This window comes from Dreissena polymorpha, chromosome 7 (assembly GCF_020536995.1).
Source record: "Dreissena polymorpha isolate Duluth1 chromosome 7, UMN_Dpol_1.0, whole genome shotgun sequence".
Taxonomy (NCBI): domain Eukaryota; kingdom Metazoa; phylum Mollusca; class Bivalvia; order Myida; family Dreissenidae; genus Dreissena; species Dreissena polymorpha.
Window position 1 is genome coordinate 13,911,233 of NC_068361.1, and position 17,714 is coordinate 13,928,946.

Genomic DNA, 17,714 nt, shown 5'->3' on the forward strand with positions numbered 1-17,714 from the left:
TCCAAATTATTCAATCGTTTCGCGTTGCAACGCTTTATAATTTTTAGGTTTTAAAATCGTCAAAAGATGCATATAATGGCTATATTAGACCATGGTAAATGTTCAGTATTACTGTTTCCTCACAAATATCAAAACTAAAACGAAAATTTGCGAATCTGAAACAACTTTTTTCAATTTTGTCAATTTACCAAAGCGTGAAAAGATCCCTTTAAAACTTATATCGTATTTAATACGATAAATACGTATTTGTGAGGATGGTTACATCTATTTCCGGGAGAATGGTCAAGGAAGCTATTGCCGAATACATGGACTACGCGACCATCCATGGTTTAGGACGGACAAAGAACTCACCGTTCGCTGCGTTGAAGATACTCTGGGTGTTGGCGGTGTGCGGATCCCTGGGAATTATCACGTGGCAAGTCGTCATACTCCACCGGAAATACGACAGGTAATGTCGGCGTCCGCTAGACCGGTATATTTTTCCAATTACTATTTATTGATTTTGGAAATGGACAAAAGCAAATACTGCTCGTGTTTTCTTTATTAAACATGTTGGAGAACTAAAGCAATTTCTATGATGGTTTCACTTTTACCTTACCATAAATTAAGAGAAACGAGCAATACTAAGCCTCCTGGTGCAGCAGTGTTTTTTATTCGTTTTCTTTTTTGTTTCTTCAGCCGCCCTGTTTCTACTACTATGGAGATGAAGATAGTAAAACAAATGAAGTTCCCAAAGATCGTAATCTGTAACACCAACATGCTCGATTATCACCGTTTTCCATCATCGCATCCCCTGGAATCCCTGCTTAATGAGGCGGCAAACAAATATAAAATCGACACGAGCATTTACAACTCTAACGTATGTTGGTAGATGAGATAGTTTGATCCATTGGATAACAATTGCGTTCTTTTTATAAGGACATGCATATGATATATTTTTACACGAAATATGATAGCATCATTATTGATTGTCACAATCAGTCATTTGTTCATATACTAATCGGCCTTTATGTATGAAACTAAGATATCAAAGTCGCAATTATATCCAAATGTGATGCTTTCTAAATACAAATAGTTTTTGAATACGTGTTTTAAATTTTCTTCAATCAAGACTATATTTTAAACGTGATTACTATATTTTAAACGTGATTACTATATTTTAAACGTGATTACTATATTTTAAACGTGATTACTATATTTTAAACGTGATTACTATATTTTAAACGTGATTACTATATTTTTCATCTTGCGATTAGTATTCGTGTGTGATATTTTCTAACGAATGATAGCTATTTATAGTCAAACGTAATAATACACCAAAAACACACCAAAATATGAAGTGTATGCAAAAAGTTTATTCATTCACTTTGTCTGCGAAGTCATGCATATTCATTGACTAATCAATTTCCCTTTTTACAGTACAGTTTGTTTACATACAACTACACAAATTTCGATAACGTTACAGTCCCGACGGACTTTGGTGAGTAAAGGTGTTGTATATTGAAGGTTTTGTATATTGTTTCCTTGTATAGGTGTAACATTTTGATAACTAATAAATTTAGTCCATATTAAAAATAATTTATCAAATGCCCGTATCTTATTGATATGTAAAACTTCAGTGGTTTGGTTGTTTTTATAAATTGGAATAATTAAATATATTTTGAATAGACTTAGCTCTTAAATTTTATGAGAAAACATACAAGGCGCATATCAAATTGTTTACACAAATATTAATGTACATTGAATTTAAATAATATGCTTTCCAAGATGCTGACATTATGATCAACACGGCAGAGAAGTTCAAAATGCAGTTAAGTAATTTGTCCGAAGTCGAGCTGAAAAACTTCTCGCAGCCTTACAACAGATTTGTCCTGTCTTGTAGCTTTGCCGGGAAATCGTGCTCACCGTGAGTCAATTACTGTTGTTGCAATCATTATTCATTTCTTTAAAAATATGTAAAGGCAAAATAAACATGGCGGTTTCTGCCATATCGTTATGGCGTGTTCTCAGATTTTAAGGCAGTTTTGGCGCTTTGTGTGTTTTATTTCAATGTATCCATCATGCCAGAACGATACGGCAAAAATCAGCCACGATATTATTTTTTAATTGATACTATCATGAAACGTTTTTTAATTCTGTACATATGAAACACCTTAAAACAACGTGAGTGTAACTATAAACTCATTGCGTATACGAGTTGTTGCTGAAAATAAAAGCGCAAAAATAACGTGAAGATTACATTTTTTTCCAATTCAGCTTACAAACATCTTTCCCATTTGCCTGTTTATTGCGCAATTGTTCCTTCCAGATCTGCCATCGAAAGTAACTCAACATTTCGTACGTATGACTACGGACAGTGTTTTGTGTTCGACCCCAAGGAGCAAGATGGTATCTCACCTTCAGGGGAAGTGTCCTCCTCGGGTCAAAGATACGGTAAATTGCACAGCATCGCTAATTGTAATTGTATAATTTGAGAATCATTGTCCGTATAAAAAAAACGCAGGTCTTAGTCCACACATGAAAACATATCTTATATCTTAAATTTTCTACAATAATGTTGAACATTGTTTTCTTTTTGTTTAAATTCTTCATATTTGTAATTCTACATATATTAAACTTCAATCTGAGATCGCATACTTTGTAATACGTCTGTCCTTTATTCTGAAGTCTAAGATTTGGTAGGTGGACATAGATCTATACTAGATATATGTCATTCAAATACTTAGATATCTAAACATGAGTTTTATTATATGCTGTTCAGTGGAGTATATCATGTTATTGGTTTTAGAAAATTCTATATCAATAAAAAGTTATAATATAATGTATACTGAATCGAAAATATAAGAACAATCACAATGTACTTTCATCAACAACATCTGCCTCGTTGAAGTATACATTTCTTATAATTGTATAGTAATAATGCGGTGAACAAGTTAAGCCATTCGCTAAACAGTATCGTGTTGTTGTTTTTTCCATTGCCTAGCAAATGTTATTAAATAAGTCCACAATTGAACTGGTGTACTTGCATTGTTCTTTATCAACCACACTCTAATGCATAGACAGATCTGAGGTTTAAGGAGGCATCGATTCAACATTAGCAACTTTTTTATTAATGTCGTTACCTCGATTTGCAAACTCGTTACCACCACTTAGTAACTATTTAAGAAATAGAAAACCTCACTGAGGGCCCTATGGCAGAATAGTGACCAGCCAGACAGCCTCAAATAGTGTATGGACCGAATATATTATTATATATTAAATGTTATAAATTATAAATTATAAATTATATATTATATATTATATATTATATATTATATATTATATGAAGTTTACATGATGTAGTTTAAATTATATATTATGTAGTTTAAATTATATTTTATATTATTTACCTAATAGGTTCCCCGTAGATATGCATAAACATATAAGATATATAGTGGGCACTATTAGATGTGCGCGCATCTAGTTTGCACAGGTCTGTTATTTTGAATAGTGCCCTCTGACTAGATGCGCGCGCATCTTTACCGGGCACTATTCAAAATAACGGACCTGTGTAGTATATATTCGCAAAGAAGAAACAAATGTATGTGAGGTATAATATTTACTCAGATTTAATGAATCGTGGAATGGTAATAACTTACATGTGATAACGATTGAGTCGTAGGAAGGACTAAGTTTGTACTGCTAACCACATAATCAACCAATTAGTATGAACACAGTTTTAAAAACATTTTAAAGCGCTGATCGGTTCGATTTTAACTCTACAAAATAATGTTAGCCTCCCTTGTATCATCCATCTATAAGCATGCGTTGCTTTTTAAGATACACATTATTCAACTAAAGCGATGATCATTATATCTTTAGCTAGGAGATGAGCATGTTTCCGTTATTTTCGTGACGCTAATCTGCATGTATCTCAATCGCTTGACTTCATCAGTTTTTACATGCTTTAATTGAATTGTTATTGGTTTTCTTATTGGAACGCTAAAATATTAAATCTTATTCCAAATTCACTTTCAAGACCATGAAAGAAAGATCCAGATTGGCCCACTGACAAGTTGTCAGGATATGTCATTCAATAGCTTCCTGTCAGATCCTCAGATAGTAAGCCTGTTTTGGGATTTGATATCAAGTGTTCTGTTATAGTATAATGATGTTATAGGTTTAGAATTGTTGCTGAACATTGATCAACTCCAAAGTGTTCCTTTCGTGACGTCAGAAAGTGGCGTTTTGATTTGTCCGTTGTATGACGTAGGCAAATACCTGGATGCAAATGCGGGTGTATTTGTTCCAACAGGTTTCCAAGCCGATATAGCGGTATCAAAGGTTAGTTTGTTGTTATATTGATTTATTATATATCAATATTTTTGTTTGGTTTTGATTTTGTTATGACCAAATCCCAAATGGAGAAACTAAATCAAATCGTATTTACATCAACATCATAAAATACTTATTTCAAGTTATAATGTATAATCAATAATGAAGATTGTCATCAATGACCAGTAACTTATCGTCACAAGTCATAAGTCAACAGGACCGAGTCCTAGACAAATACTGAGTGACCATTAAGACAAAAGAATTAATTAAGAACATACATGATTAATGAGGTTATGTTTTTAATATCGTTGCATATCTGGTGATGTTATCAAGAATGGAATATATTTGCAACTATGTTTGAAATAAATTTCATAAACATATATTTGGCAGTCTGAAACTGAAAGAGTTCCCGGTAAGAACATCGAAAATCCTATGTGTGATGTCAACTCTTTTACGTCAGTACACGTAAGTTTGATGTAGGTTTGCAGAAACATTTACAAACAAACAATGGTATTGTTTAAATTCAATATACGTCTACCTACTGCGCGCAAAGACCGCTTTGTTCCAAAACAAATTATCAAAGCAAAGAAAATAGTTTTCATAGGTTATAAATAGTGTATTATGTTATAATGACACAGTTATGAGAAGCTTAATTGGTGTGTAGCATTCATTTCAAACTGCAATATAACATCGGAGCACGGGTAATATGCAAGCTTAACATGTAATTAAAATCGTGTAGTATAATTTACTTGGATGTGATATATTTTTTTTCTATCCTAATTGTATTGAAAGATTGCACTTCAGTACGCAATGTGGATGCATTAAGACAAAGCTAGATTTTGGAAATGACAAGCATGTAGTACAAAACGTGTAGACTTGTAAATGACCGACAATAGGGGTCAGCATCGTATAAATGGAAGATTCGATTGTTGTAAAAGATACAAAACACCTCAGCAAACATTGCCCTCAAAAAAGTCTCGTTCCGGGCTCATAATATAACTAACATGATTCCCTACAAAATGTGCGAAAGTATTAATGGTAAACTTGTTCACATAAAAGGACTGCCTTCTCGAATGTCGTCAAGAGAATATAGCGCGGAGGTGCGGCTGCTATCAACAGTTTTTCTTGTTCCACAATGAAACGGACAAAGGGGCTTGCTTGTCGGAAGAAGACTACAAGTGCATTCTCAAGGCACTGGATGAATTCACAAACTCCACGCCGTCCGGGTGCAAATGCAACAATCCGTGCAGGTATGTTCTCTTTGTAAATCATACAGCCTATTCATATGCACATGTGGATATTGATAATTTGGAATTGTACATATTGAATTTTAAGATTCTTGAGTGTATTGTCTTTGTTGATTTTGTTTATTGGTCTCCACATTTGTTCAGTTGATTAATTGGACCGGCAGCAAGGTTGTCAGTATTTTGACGTCTGTAGTTTATAACTTTCTTTAAGTCATATCGTATTCCAAAGTAAACCTCTAAAAAGGCTAACAAAAGGTTTATACAATGAAAACCAGTAAATGCCTATAAACGTTGCTTGTTTCGGTAAACGAAATAGGTACATGTATATATATATATATATATATATATATATATATATATATATATATAAGTGGTCACTTGCGTTAAATGATCTATGTTTTGTAACAATAATTATTGTAAAGTCAATTAGGATATTTGTCTTCAAAAGCTGCTGATTGAAGCAAATATTATTGTAAAGGCAGTTGAAATATGACTTACAGATTGTAGTAATAATTATAATACAGGCATTTGGCAACTTGCCTAACAATACCGCTAAATGGTGGCAAGGATTATTGTAAACGCAACTGGTCACTTGCCGTATAGGACTTGCAGATCGAAGCACAGATCCTTATCCTTCAGTCTTAGAAATACACATTAAGTTATTGTAAATATAATACGTGTTATAGCAATTGTCTACTTGCCTTTCAAGTATTGTGTATTGCAACAAGAATTATTGTAAAAACAATCGGTCACTTGCAATACAGAACGTTCGGATTGTTACAAACAATTTGCTAAAGGCTAATGGTCACTTGCCGGACAGGCCTTACGGATTGAAAAAAACAATAATTATTATGCTTGCAATAGGTCACTTACTTTAAATGGCTTGCAGAGTGTAAACAATCTGAGTGTTAACGCAGTCATTCACATGTCATACAGGCCTTGCGGATTGTACCTAGGATTATTGTAAAGACAATTGGTCTCTTGTCTGGCAGGCCTGCTGATTGTAGCAAGAATAATTGAAAAAGCAATTTATCCCTTGTCATACAGATCTTATATTTTTAACAAGACTTGATATTGTGATTGGTTACCTTCCGTACAGGACTTTTAGATGTTGACAACAAGAATTTCAAAGAAAATCGGTTACTTTAAAAGCAAGAATTGTTGATTATTACCAGAATTAATGCAAACGCATTCAGTCACTTGCCTTAAAAATTTGTGGATTATAAAAAGTACTTTTGCAAAGACAATCGGGTAATTGTCTTACTAGACTTGCGGATTGTAACACAAATAATTATGAAGTCGCTTGGGAACTCTCTAAGCAAAACTTGTGTATTTTAACAAGTATTATTGTAAAGGCATTTAGTCACTTGCATTTTAAGTCATAAGGATTGTCTCGCCGTATTGTATTTTATAATATGTCATTTGCTAACTGATTTTGTCAATTAAGGGAAGAGTTTTACACGCCAGACGTCACGTTGATTACTTGGCCGAATGAGAAGTTCTTACCCATTCTGCGGCGAATAATAACGGCAAAACTTCCAGATGAAAATTTGGATAGATTTGACCGCAACACAATCCGGTAAATAACACATAAATGAGATAGAGGATAAATGTCGGTTTTGGTAGATTATCGACTTGTTATAGATCACATATCAGAACAATCTGTTCCTAATTACATGTAGTCTTGTGGTAGCCAGCTTCAATCGCATGGAATGCTTTAAGCTCGCAATTCATTATACGCTTGGGTACATGTAAAACATATAAGCCCATATACCAAAGCTGCATATGGCCACAAGAGTAAAAGGAAAAAATCAATATCATACAAAAACCTCAAAACTGTAACTTCTTACCTTCATGTATTTATAGAAATATTTAAACTACGATATGCCTTTTTCAGAGATAACTTTCTACTTGTTCGGATTTATCTGAAGACTCTGTCCTATGAAGTTATCAAGGTGTCCTATGCATATGAGGTAAAGATACGATGTTTAACATAAAGAGAGCTAAGGTGTTTAGGTTAATTGTACATAAAAATATGCATATCAGTTAATCACATGTTAAAACATACATATGTTTATGAAAAGGGGTGAGAACTAATAACGCGGTTGTGAAACAGGGAGCTTTATATATGTTGTAATGACACGATTGTGAAGTATGCAGAGAACTAAGCTTAAGAGGTTTATATAAAAACAAATGAAACTCCAGGAAAAGTATCAGGTGATACGTTTCTGTTAGGCTACGAAAAACTTGCATTAGAGCAATTGACCAATTGCCTGCAAAGTACAGGAAAATACATTCATCAAAATATAAAACATAATACATGATCAAAGCTTGGATCACCGTATTGAAAAGGTAAAAGCAAAGCATTGGGGTTTCAAATGATTTCATGAATAGCTTAACCTAACACTTAGCCTAGAAGTAGTCACACGTCGTACATGTGTAAATAAACATTAACCTTACAACATCGCCAATTAAAAATCAATTGACGATGATATTTATTCGATTTAAATGCAATTTAATTATCGAAGGGGAACTATACGTCATAGCAACAGAAAAAAACAACTTCCTGCGCACGATTTGATAAAATAAGAACATGTATCATATAAATGCTTTCATGTTGACAATATTTTAGAACCCAAATCATATCGTATTCCTTTCACTGGAAGATTTTTATTTCATTCGCTGTTATTAGATTGTGAACTTACTCAGTGATATCGGAGGTCAGCTGGGATTGTGGGCGGGCTTCTCCGTGCTTTCCATCCTGGAGATCGTGGAACTCGTGTTTTTGCTCGTGACGAAGAGGGACAACAAAACTGTACCAGAGGAGGGAGACGGGAACATGAACAAAGAAAACGAACCAACAGAACAAAACCTTACCCTTAGCACAAATAATTAAAGAGACCCTTCATACGAAAAGTTTATATAGTTAACAATAAGAACATCTACATTGCTACAGTGTTCGTTTGGTTTATTTGAATACATATAAGATTACAAACTGACATTTTATGTACGCTCAGATTTTTTTGGCTCTTGTTTGTTTTTGTTTTTTTAGCAAGAGTCTGTATGTTCAGATGCTTGACATTTACATTTATTGTCGGAGGTGAACGTTTGTAATAGAGACAAACGTGTGAAATTGTGTTTATAGTTAACACGTTTTTATTTATTTGTTTGTTTGCCATGTTATTTGCATCTTCCAATCTCAATGTGCCTTTATAAATATTGAAAGACTTGAAATGTTAATATCTGTTTGGGTATTCGATATATGCTGTATCATTGTACAATTTAATATGAATTGAAAAAAGGCATACTTTAGTTTAGACATATAGGTAACGATGAACTGCAGATTATGTAGTGTTTGAACATATGCTTTTGTGAGCCTGTCAAATAGACAAATTTCAATTCGAATATTGTTGTGTATCAAAAAAGGAAACGCCTTCGCTCTGACAGGATGAGCAATTGATAGGCCATCTTCAAATATGTTTTACACGAGTGAAATACTTAGGGCTTTTTAATTTATTTTGTTTTAGGGCAAATATCTTTGATTTATTCCAAATAATTGAACGTATATTTGTATAAAAAAGGTACGTGTACTGCTTGAAATAAACTAAGTGAACTGGTGAGAAATGGATTGGTCCTGAGTTTTGTTTGTGTCGTGCTAATATGTGGAAAAAAACTAACCAATTGCATACGTGTGTCGTTTTGTGGACGTCGGCTCACTTTGCGAAACTGGAGTGTGTAAATCAAAACTTTGCAGATGGTATGCTGCTAAGAGATAATCGATATGAAAGACTAGTCTTAGCTAAATAAATCTACTTTTATTTTTATTGTTTACAGTGATTATATATTAAAGTGAGTAAGCACGATTTTTATATGCAATAAATTGTAATATTTTGATAAAATATGTTACAATAAAACACAATAGACAAGAACAATTATGCATAGAAGACGAATTTCATAAAATGCAGCAAAGACAAGTTAGCGCTGGTTAAAGCCAATGCCGACACTTTTACTCGTATTTGTTAGGAAACAAAATTATGTCTTTGTGTCGTATGAACAAATCTGCATTAAAACTAAATTTAGATTTACATTGTACATGCATGATATATATGCTGGCTAAATCGACTTCCAGCCATTTTCGATTTCAGATTTAAGTATCTGGCTTATTTAGCATTTTTCGACACATGTTCTTCTTAACTTTTATTTTAATTTATATTAAAATATATTAATAATATTTTTTTTCACATTTTATATAATATCATTAATATTTGACAAAATCGTGAAGTCTCACTTTAAACAGGAACCATGACTATTTGCACTTGTTTATTTGATTAAATTAATATTTAAAATTGGAATTTTTCATTTACATTATTTGATAACCATATTAGTAATGTTTCAAATGTTTTGTTTGTGCACAAGGTTTAAATGTTGAAAGTTTATATGCATTTTAATTTTTTTTTATTATTGACTCTTTATTATGTATATTTTCATCGATTAAGATTATATAACATTTGATAAAACTCCCATTGGTAGATACTTTTAGGATTTATACAGCCACAGTCAAGTTACCATTACCGGATCAGTAGCGTAATACAGTTTTTCTGGTGAAAAGCAATACATGTTTTTAGACTTCTTTTACAACAGTTTGATTAAATATTACCTTTGCTTACTGATTTATAGCATAAATTCTTATTTTTGAGCTCAGGCAAAATGTATTGGTGATACCTTTTTTTGCCGCAGAATTCATGCATTAACAGATCAGTTGTAGCCATAACGGATCACGTGATCGAAACCACTCCGGGGGCATCTAACGAGCGATTTGAACTGTCGAAACATAAACTGTGTTCTTTACAATTACCAAGTTACATTGTAATTAACTGTTTTCTATATTTGATCTTGTATCTACACTTTACGCAAGCTGTTATTGTGTGAAATATCTGTTGAAAATTCTTAATAGATCGAAAAGATATGGGCATCTTATAAACCATGTAAATTGTTTGAATTATATCTAATCATCGATAGTGAACATGGAATAAAACATTATGATAATTGAGATCATTTATTGTAAGAATCAAGGTTTGCATGTGATATTTTAGTTTAAAATTTTATCAATACGCATATTATCACGCTTGATCCGTTATTGCCCTTGTGCTTCATTTCATGTAAGGTGTTTCAAAATCTGAAACACGAATTAAAACTGAAATGGACTTTAGCAGACAAAAAGACTACTAAATGGCCCTTAAATTAATGCGTAAACCTCTAACTTTCAAACAGAGTAATAGCATGTGGCCGCGAAAAATGTTCAACCTCGATTTGGAAACGAGACGGAATTCAACAAAGTCGTATATACATGACAAAGAGTAGCTCCGATTAGGACTCAATCAATGCGTTTTAAAGAACATGCCTTGAAGATGCTGTGTGCAAAATATCATCTAAAATGTCAACTATTCATCGCGATACGCAGTCTTGAACATCAAAGTGATCCGCTGTGGGTAATGATCCAGTAATGGTAACTTGACTGTACTTCCCTTTGACTCAATGTTATTTATAAAAGTAAAGTGTTCTTGTGTGTATCATTTATGTGTTATTTGTAATTGCAATTTTAACACCTTGCTATATTCTATTTTGTTCACTTTCGCATTACTATGCATGTGCTAACTGCTTATATATTGTCAGTTTTGTATATATAACGATGCACAAGACTTATTCAAGTTATATGAATAAACTTTCTGTTTTGATCTGTTCTGTTATTTGCGGTTCGTTTTGTTTTTTATTTAGGGCTATCATTTTGTTCATTTACAAAGTTCGTATCTTCTATTAAAGTGTAATTGGTGTTATCAAAAAACATGTTTCCTCTTCTGAGAAAGTAACTATAACAAGTTTACATTCTGAATTAAACAATTTTAGAAGAGAGGGACTGTGCAGGATATGTCCAGTTTATTCTATGTTAGGAGATCAGAAATACAAGATCAAAAATATTGGAAACAAAATTATATCTTCAGAACATAGAAATAATAACAATTTTATAATCAATAACAAAAATAACTAAATAAACAAAATAATGCACATACACTTGTGCGCACTCATGCATGTACGCACCTGCGCCCACAAAAAAACGCACGAACACACGCACACACACGCACACACACACACACACACACACACACACACACACACACACACACACACACACACACACACACACACACACACACACACACACACACACACACACACACACACACACACACACACACACACACACACACACACACACGCACGCACGCACGCACGCACGCACGCACGCACGCACGCACGCACGCACGCACACACACACACACATACGTGTATAAAGTGCATAGTAGCACCTACTCCACAGACTACCGCGGTAAGACTTATGGAAAAAGTTCAATGTAGATATATGAAAAAAGGACAAGATGTGAAGGCTGAAAGCATTTCCTTCCAATACACAAAACCTCGAATTTTACTGCAGCAAGTAGCACCAGTGTGCAGGTGCTACATAGAACTTAATATCGAAGCTTCATGAGTGTGTTACTGTGCTACAAAACGTGTGTGTCTTAACACACACAAACACGTCTATGGCGTGTTATGTAGCGATTCTTAAAGTGTAAGATAACTGACTGTGTTGCTATTCGTTTGATGCCAGTTGATGTACTGAAAACTTACACAGATAGGAAAAAGGATAATCTTTTTGGCATTTACTTGTATTATTGTTGTTGTGATACACAAAGAGCTACATTTGAATGTGTGTGTCCGTTTAAAACAAGCTACAAACGCGGCTCGATATATATTCGGCGTATATGCTGGTTTTGAAATAAATTTTAGAAAATTTACGTTCCTAAGTTATTATATTAAAAACAAAGATTTAAGTATTGTTGTTTTCTTTTTTCACTTAATAGTCGCATATCCACCGCATGATGTGCACGTATATTAAACCACACAGTAGTGTTCGTAGATACACATTTTAGTAAGTGGGATCACATCATATATGTACTCACGTGGTTTATTATGCATGTATTTCTTCGTCATCGAAACATATGGTTTGTTGATACATGATTAAGACGAAGTTTTCTTTCCACACATTCAAAAAACACTGCTACATCTGCGTCTTTCAAAAATGGGTCTTATGGCATATGCGGAAAGCGTAGCTAAAGCCAAGCCTGCGCACATGCGCAGTCTGGTCAGGGGCTGCGCTTTCTTTATTAAAAAGCACGCAAGCTTTCGTGGTATGTCCTTGTGTCAGAATGTAGTCGTGAAGACTCAGCGACGACCTATAAATAAACTCTGAATTACACACACATGGTATTCCCAGAGTAGCCTATTCAGTATGCATATCCTGAAAAGCTTGGCTGGAGCTACTCTGGCAGCATATTACTTAAGACCCATTTTTGTATGATGCGGGTCTTTAAAAATCTCATTTCGTCTTGTAAATGGAACATCAAACCACGATACTTTCCGATAGAAAATTGAAGTCAAACTGTGTTATGTATAGCAAACTGGCAAATGTCGGTAGCCTATCCTGGCTTGCAGTTTTCCCTTATATCACGGACACTAATATTTCGGTAGTTTTGTTTCACAAGACAAATGGCATTTACCGATAGGTTTTCATTCATTTCTTTCCCTAAAATTCGTGTAATTTTATATCTTAAAAGCAAGACTGTGTTATCAACATAAGGCATTTATTGATAGTACATTCCGTCTTACCCTGACGATTTACTGACCCAACACTGATCCTGAAAGTCTTGGGGAAGGAATTGACCGGCAATGCGTAATTGTAACTAGGCCAAAATGTGAGTGTATGTTTTGTATGAACATGTATACCCCAGGAAACCCGAAACCCTGTGAGCAGTGTAAATTCATTGGAGCAGTGTTCGGTATTTCACCATGAACTTACATAGGGTAAGTAAATTGGAAAATTTAAAATTGTCCAAGTCCATTTTGAAACAACTGTGTATTAACATTGATAACAAAGGTATTGGCTTACATGTAGAAAAAATTCTGACAAATTTTCTTAAAAATGAGAGAAATGTGGCTCCCTGAAGTAGAAGATCGGGACAAATGGGCCATATTCAGGCATTTAGGGGAGAAAAACTGCTTTAATTTGCAAGCCACTACAATAATTTAAGGATTTATACAAACTTACACATGTCTGCAATAACCTCTCAGCAGGGTTTCTCTAATAAACTATTTCTTGTGGAGACATTTGCGTTTTTAATGACCATGTTGGAAAAACATGAATACCATCTGGAGAAGACCAGGAAATCTTATATGAGCAGTGACTTTATAATTCTTTTTGGTGACAAAAAACCTTATTTCCAGCCATTTTTTTGCAATTTCTTTGCTTTGTAGAGGCATATAGTAAGTGTATGTGGGGTGATGTAGAGAGTAGTACGCATCTACCTACACTGAACAGTGTACATCCTTAACTAAAAAACGCGGTGATGTTGCCAATGTTCTAGTGGATTATGCTCACTCAGCCAATAGAATAAATGAATTGTATTCATTCGGGTCTGCTGGCGTTATGTAAAAGGTGATTTAAGGTGAAAGGCTGGGTTAAACAGCTACGCCGAAAAAAAATACTCATTCTTTCTCGCAACACCCGAAATCAACACACAATATGAAATTATCCGCCTCGATCGGAACTTTTATTGTCCGTGTTTAAATAATTAAAATAATTTCTTCACCATCTAGAATTCGAACGACCTTACAAGTAGGACCACTGCCCACTTCAGGTAACTTTAAACAAGTATTTGAGAGTGAAACGTCCATAAGTGGTACAAAATATTCAAGGTTGGTATAGGCCGTACGCAATGGGTCGGAACGCAACTATTTTGCCTTTGAAAACACAGAGATCAAGAGCGCAATATTTTTGCCCATGTTTTTCTTTGAAATAGCTTCAATCAACACTATCATAAACAAGCGAGCCCGACAAGAGAATTCTTTCTATGAAATACATTTTATACCCCTTGCGTTCTCTATTTAAAGGTTCGCAGTACTCTAATTCAAAGAAAGGCAGTACGCTGATCCAAAATAAGGGGAGGGGGTTTCACCCTATCATATTTCTGTCATATTATTGTTACAAGACCACCCTTCGGATAGTAACCTCTGGCAATCACACCAGGCCAATGGGAAATTAATCACCCCTAAATAATAAGTATCGCCTCATGTTAATAAAAGGTCAATGTGCAAGTTTGGAATATATCTGATGAAAAGTGTGGACTTTATCGCGTAAACAAGCGGAATTTCACAATTTTCTTTAATTCAAGGGGAGATATTTCTGGACTGATTGCTCCGATTTTGCTCGTTTTGAATAGGGTTTGAGTCCTCATTGATATGAAGACACTGTACAAGTATTGTATGAATCGGATGAAAATTGTGGACTTAATCGCTTAAACAAGTGGAATTTCACAATTTTCTCAAATTTAAGGAGAGACAATTCTGGACTTATTTCTCGGATGTTGCTCTTTTAAATAGGGTTCGAGTCCTCATTGATATAAAGACACTGTGTAAGTTTGAAAAGACTCGGATGAAAACTGTGGAATTTATTATGTAAACAAGAAAAAGTCTATTGGACGCACGGACGGACAGCCAGACGGACAACGGAAACAACACCATCATATAAGCTCTTCAGGCCTTCGGCCAGTAGAGCTGATTACACATGGAGATATGGAGCTTCTCCATCTACATTTACTTTCCATCTCTAGCTCAATCCCTTTCACACGCTCCCTTATTATTCAAATAAAAAGAAACACTTATTGATTTATGACATTTAATGAATGGAATGAACAACGTAGAACTATAAACTTGCAAAATGAAAATAAAAGTATGAAACCAGTAAAATTCTAAATAAAAGACAATGGTTTTAAATTACAAATGCAAACAGATGTCAAAAAGAAAGGTATACATCAAATTAAATACTATCGTGAATTTGCATTATTTCTTCCCCTAATTCAATCGCTTTTCGAATCCTTTGCAGCAGACAGCATCTATAACATTGACACAGAAGAACAATTTGCTCATGATAGACAATTTCTCATTTTGTCTCAAGGTTTTCTCGCAAATTCCATGATGAAACAACCATTCTTAAAGATGTGCTTCTTTTAATGAGATCCCTTTAAAGCCCTCAGCTGCAAATTTCTGAAAAAAGGGAATGAGCAGCATATGAAATGTCAATTTCTGACTTTGAAATAATACTTTTATCTGCTGCTGCTTCCAGTTTGGACAATAAGAACAAAGTTAAGACCATAAGACCATAAGAACAAAGTTAGGGCCGCCATTCATTACAAAAATTGAACAGTGCACCAAATGAACAGAGGTTTAGATAAGGGCAAGAATCTGACTTCTTTCTATATCAGTTATTTTTCACTAATTCCAATGTTGTGGGTTCTCATTGGAATTGTCTCATAGAGACGGTTCTAATGAGTACCCACAACATAGAATGTTGATCAAAATTAAGAAAGATAGCCAAGGAAATACCCCACTTATCCAGATCTCTGAAATAAACATTTCCCCCTGATATTATCCAAATCAATTCTCTCATGTTCCTAAACATTTGAAGCAGATGCTAAGAACAATCAATGACATAAAGAACTCTTTTCTAAATGTATGCCAAAACAGTAAATGTGATTAATGAGTATTAGGCAAACAATAAAGATTGCATAGAGCACACAAGCGGCCTAAGTCAACTTTTACAAAATGTGACTTGGTTCAGTCATTTTCCAAGTCCTCAAAATCTTGATTAATACAAGCTTAACCATTCAAATGAAATATTGCATTGTAGTTTGTATTTGCTTCAAGGAGTTGAAGACCAAAAGTTGAGCATAGCATTAAAGTCTGCTTTAAATACTGGCAAAGGGTACAGCAGTAACAATGGCGAAGGGTGGAGCAGAAATAGAAAATAGATATAAAAACTGTCCTATGCACCGAGAAACAATAAAAAAAAACATAAAAAAGATAACTATTATACAACAAAACTATTGCCAAGCAATAAAAGTCGCCTAGCGGTAGCTAGTCTATTTGTTGCCATAGCAACCAGAATTCTTGACGTTCAGTGTTTTATTTTTAGAAAAAGGGGAAGACGCTGGACGCTGGGTAAAAGGGGAAAATCGAGCGCGAAAGAGACATATTTGGGGGAAAAATAAAAACTGTTCATTTCAATGTCTATAACTCACCTACAGACTTCAGGGTTGTTTTTAGAAAAAGAGGCATGTCTCTGACCTTTTTGTTCTTAAACACATGAACAAGTATGATATTAAAGTCAAAGTCCTAAATAAAGTTGCAGGTGTAGATCTAATAATGCGAAATGTTTTCAACTGGGGCCGGGGAACGATGTCAATATTATGATTTCAATTTCATGATGAATGGGTTGACGATCTAGATCTGCTACAATATTGGAAGGGAAAGGTGCAGCAGCTGCCGATTGTCTACTTTCACTTTCACAATAATCCGACAGTATTAATCGATGTTGATTACATGTACCTCCGAATCCTGCTGGGTTTCAACGGTTTTTGATGATTCATTCTTAAAAAATGCGTCAACGCAATTAATATTTTCCGAGTCTGAACGTTTTATTTTGTTCGTGTATGAAATAATGAACGCCAATTGTGAGACTTTTTTCTGTTTTAACGTTTATATCTTGGCTTTCACATAACCCGGATGAAAACGGTTTTTGATGATTCATTCTTAAAAAATACGTCAACGCAATTAATATTTTCCGAGTCAGAACGTTTTATTGTGTTCGTATATGAACGCCAATTGTGAGACTTTTATCTGTTTTAACGTCTATATCTTGGCTTTCACATAACCCGGATGAAAATTCGACTTGTTTCCGGTAATTAATTGACGAAACACCCTTTTCGCGCAAGACCGGAATCCAGTAAAATAGTCATATGATTAATACGATTAGGTTTCCATGACGTAATTTAAGAGCTATATATAGAATCACTGGGATTCCCAGATTTGAGTGTTCGTCGGGGGAGAGAGAGAGAGAGAGAGAGAGAGAGAGAGAGAGAGAGAGAGAGAGAGAGAGATAGAGAGAGTATATAGACTAGAGCTATAGAAGAAGAAGCTAGAGAGACAGAAGAGCAAGCTCTAGCAGCTAGATCGATCTCGCGCGCGCGCTCGCTCGCGCTCTCG

General features: G+C 34.4%; 1 protein-coding gene across 1 annotated transcript; it reads left to right on the plus strand.

The window, feature by feature from the left end:
• Positions 1-287: 287 nt before the first annotated feature.
• LOC127838297 (acid-sensing ion channel 5-like) lies at positions 288-8,513 on the plus strand. Its single transcript, XM_052365947.1, has 10 exons — positions 288-448; positions 679-859; positions 1,420-1,480; positions 1,768-1,906; positions 2,309-2,433; positions 4,160-4,323; positions 5,374-5,564; positions 7,009-7,140; positions 7,459-7,534; positions 8,254-8,513. The coding sequence occupies exons 1-10, from the start codon at positions 306-308 to the stop codon at positions 8,455-8,457; spliced, it is 1,416 nt and encodes a 471-aa protein (XP_052221907.1). The 5' UTR covers positions 288-305; the 3' UTR covers positions 8,458-8,513.
• Positions 8,514-17,714: the final 9,201 nt, after the last annotated feature.

What these genes read in the sequence shown, in the direction of transcription:
- LOC127838297 (XM_052365947.1), top strand. Translation starts at nt 306, where the DNA reads ATGGACTACGCGACCATCCATGGTTTAGGACGGACAAAGAACTCACCG. An exon ending in CCGATATAGCGGTATCAAAG is followed by an intron (nt 4,324 to 5,373) that starts GTTAGTTTGTTG and finishes TTCACATAAAAG; the next exon opens with GACTGCCTTCTCGAATGTCG. An exon ending in AAATGCAACAATCCGTGCAG is followed by an intron (nt 5,565 to 7,008) that starts GTATGTTCTCTT and finishes TTGTCAATTAAG; the next exon opens with GGAAGAGTTTTACACGCCAG.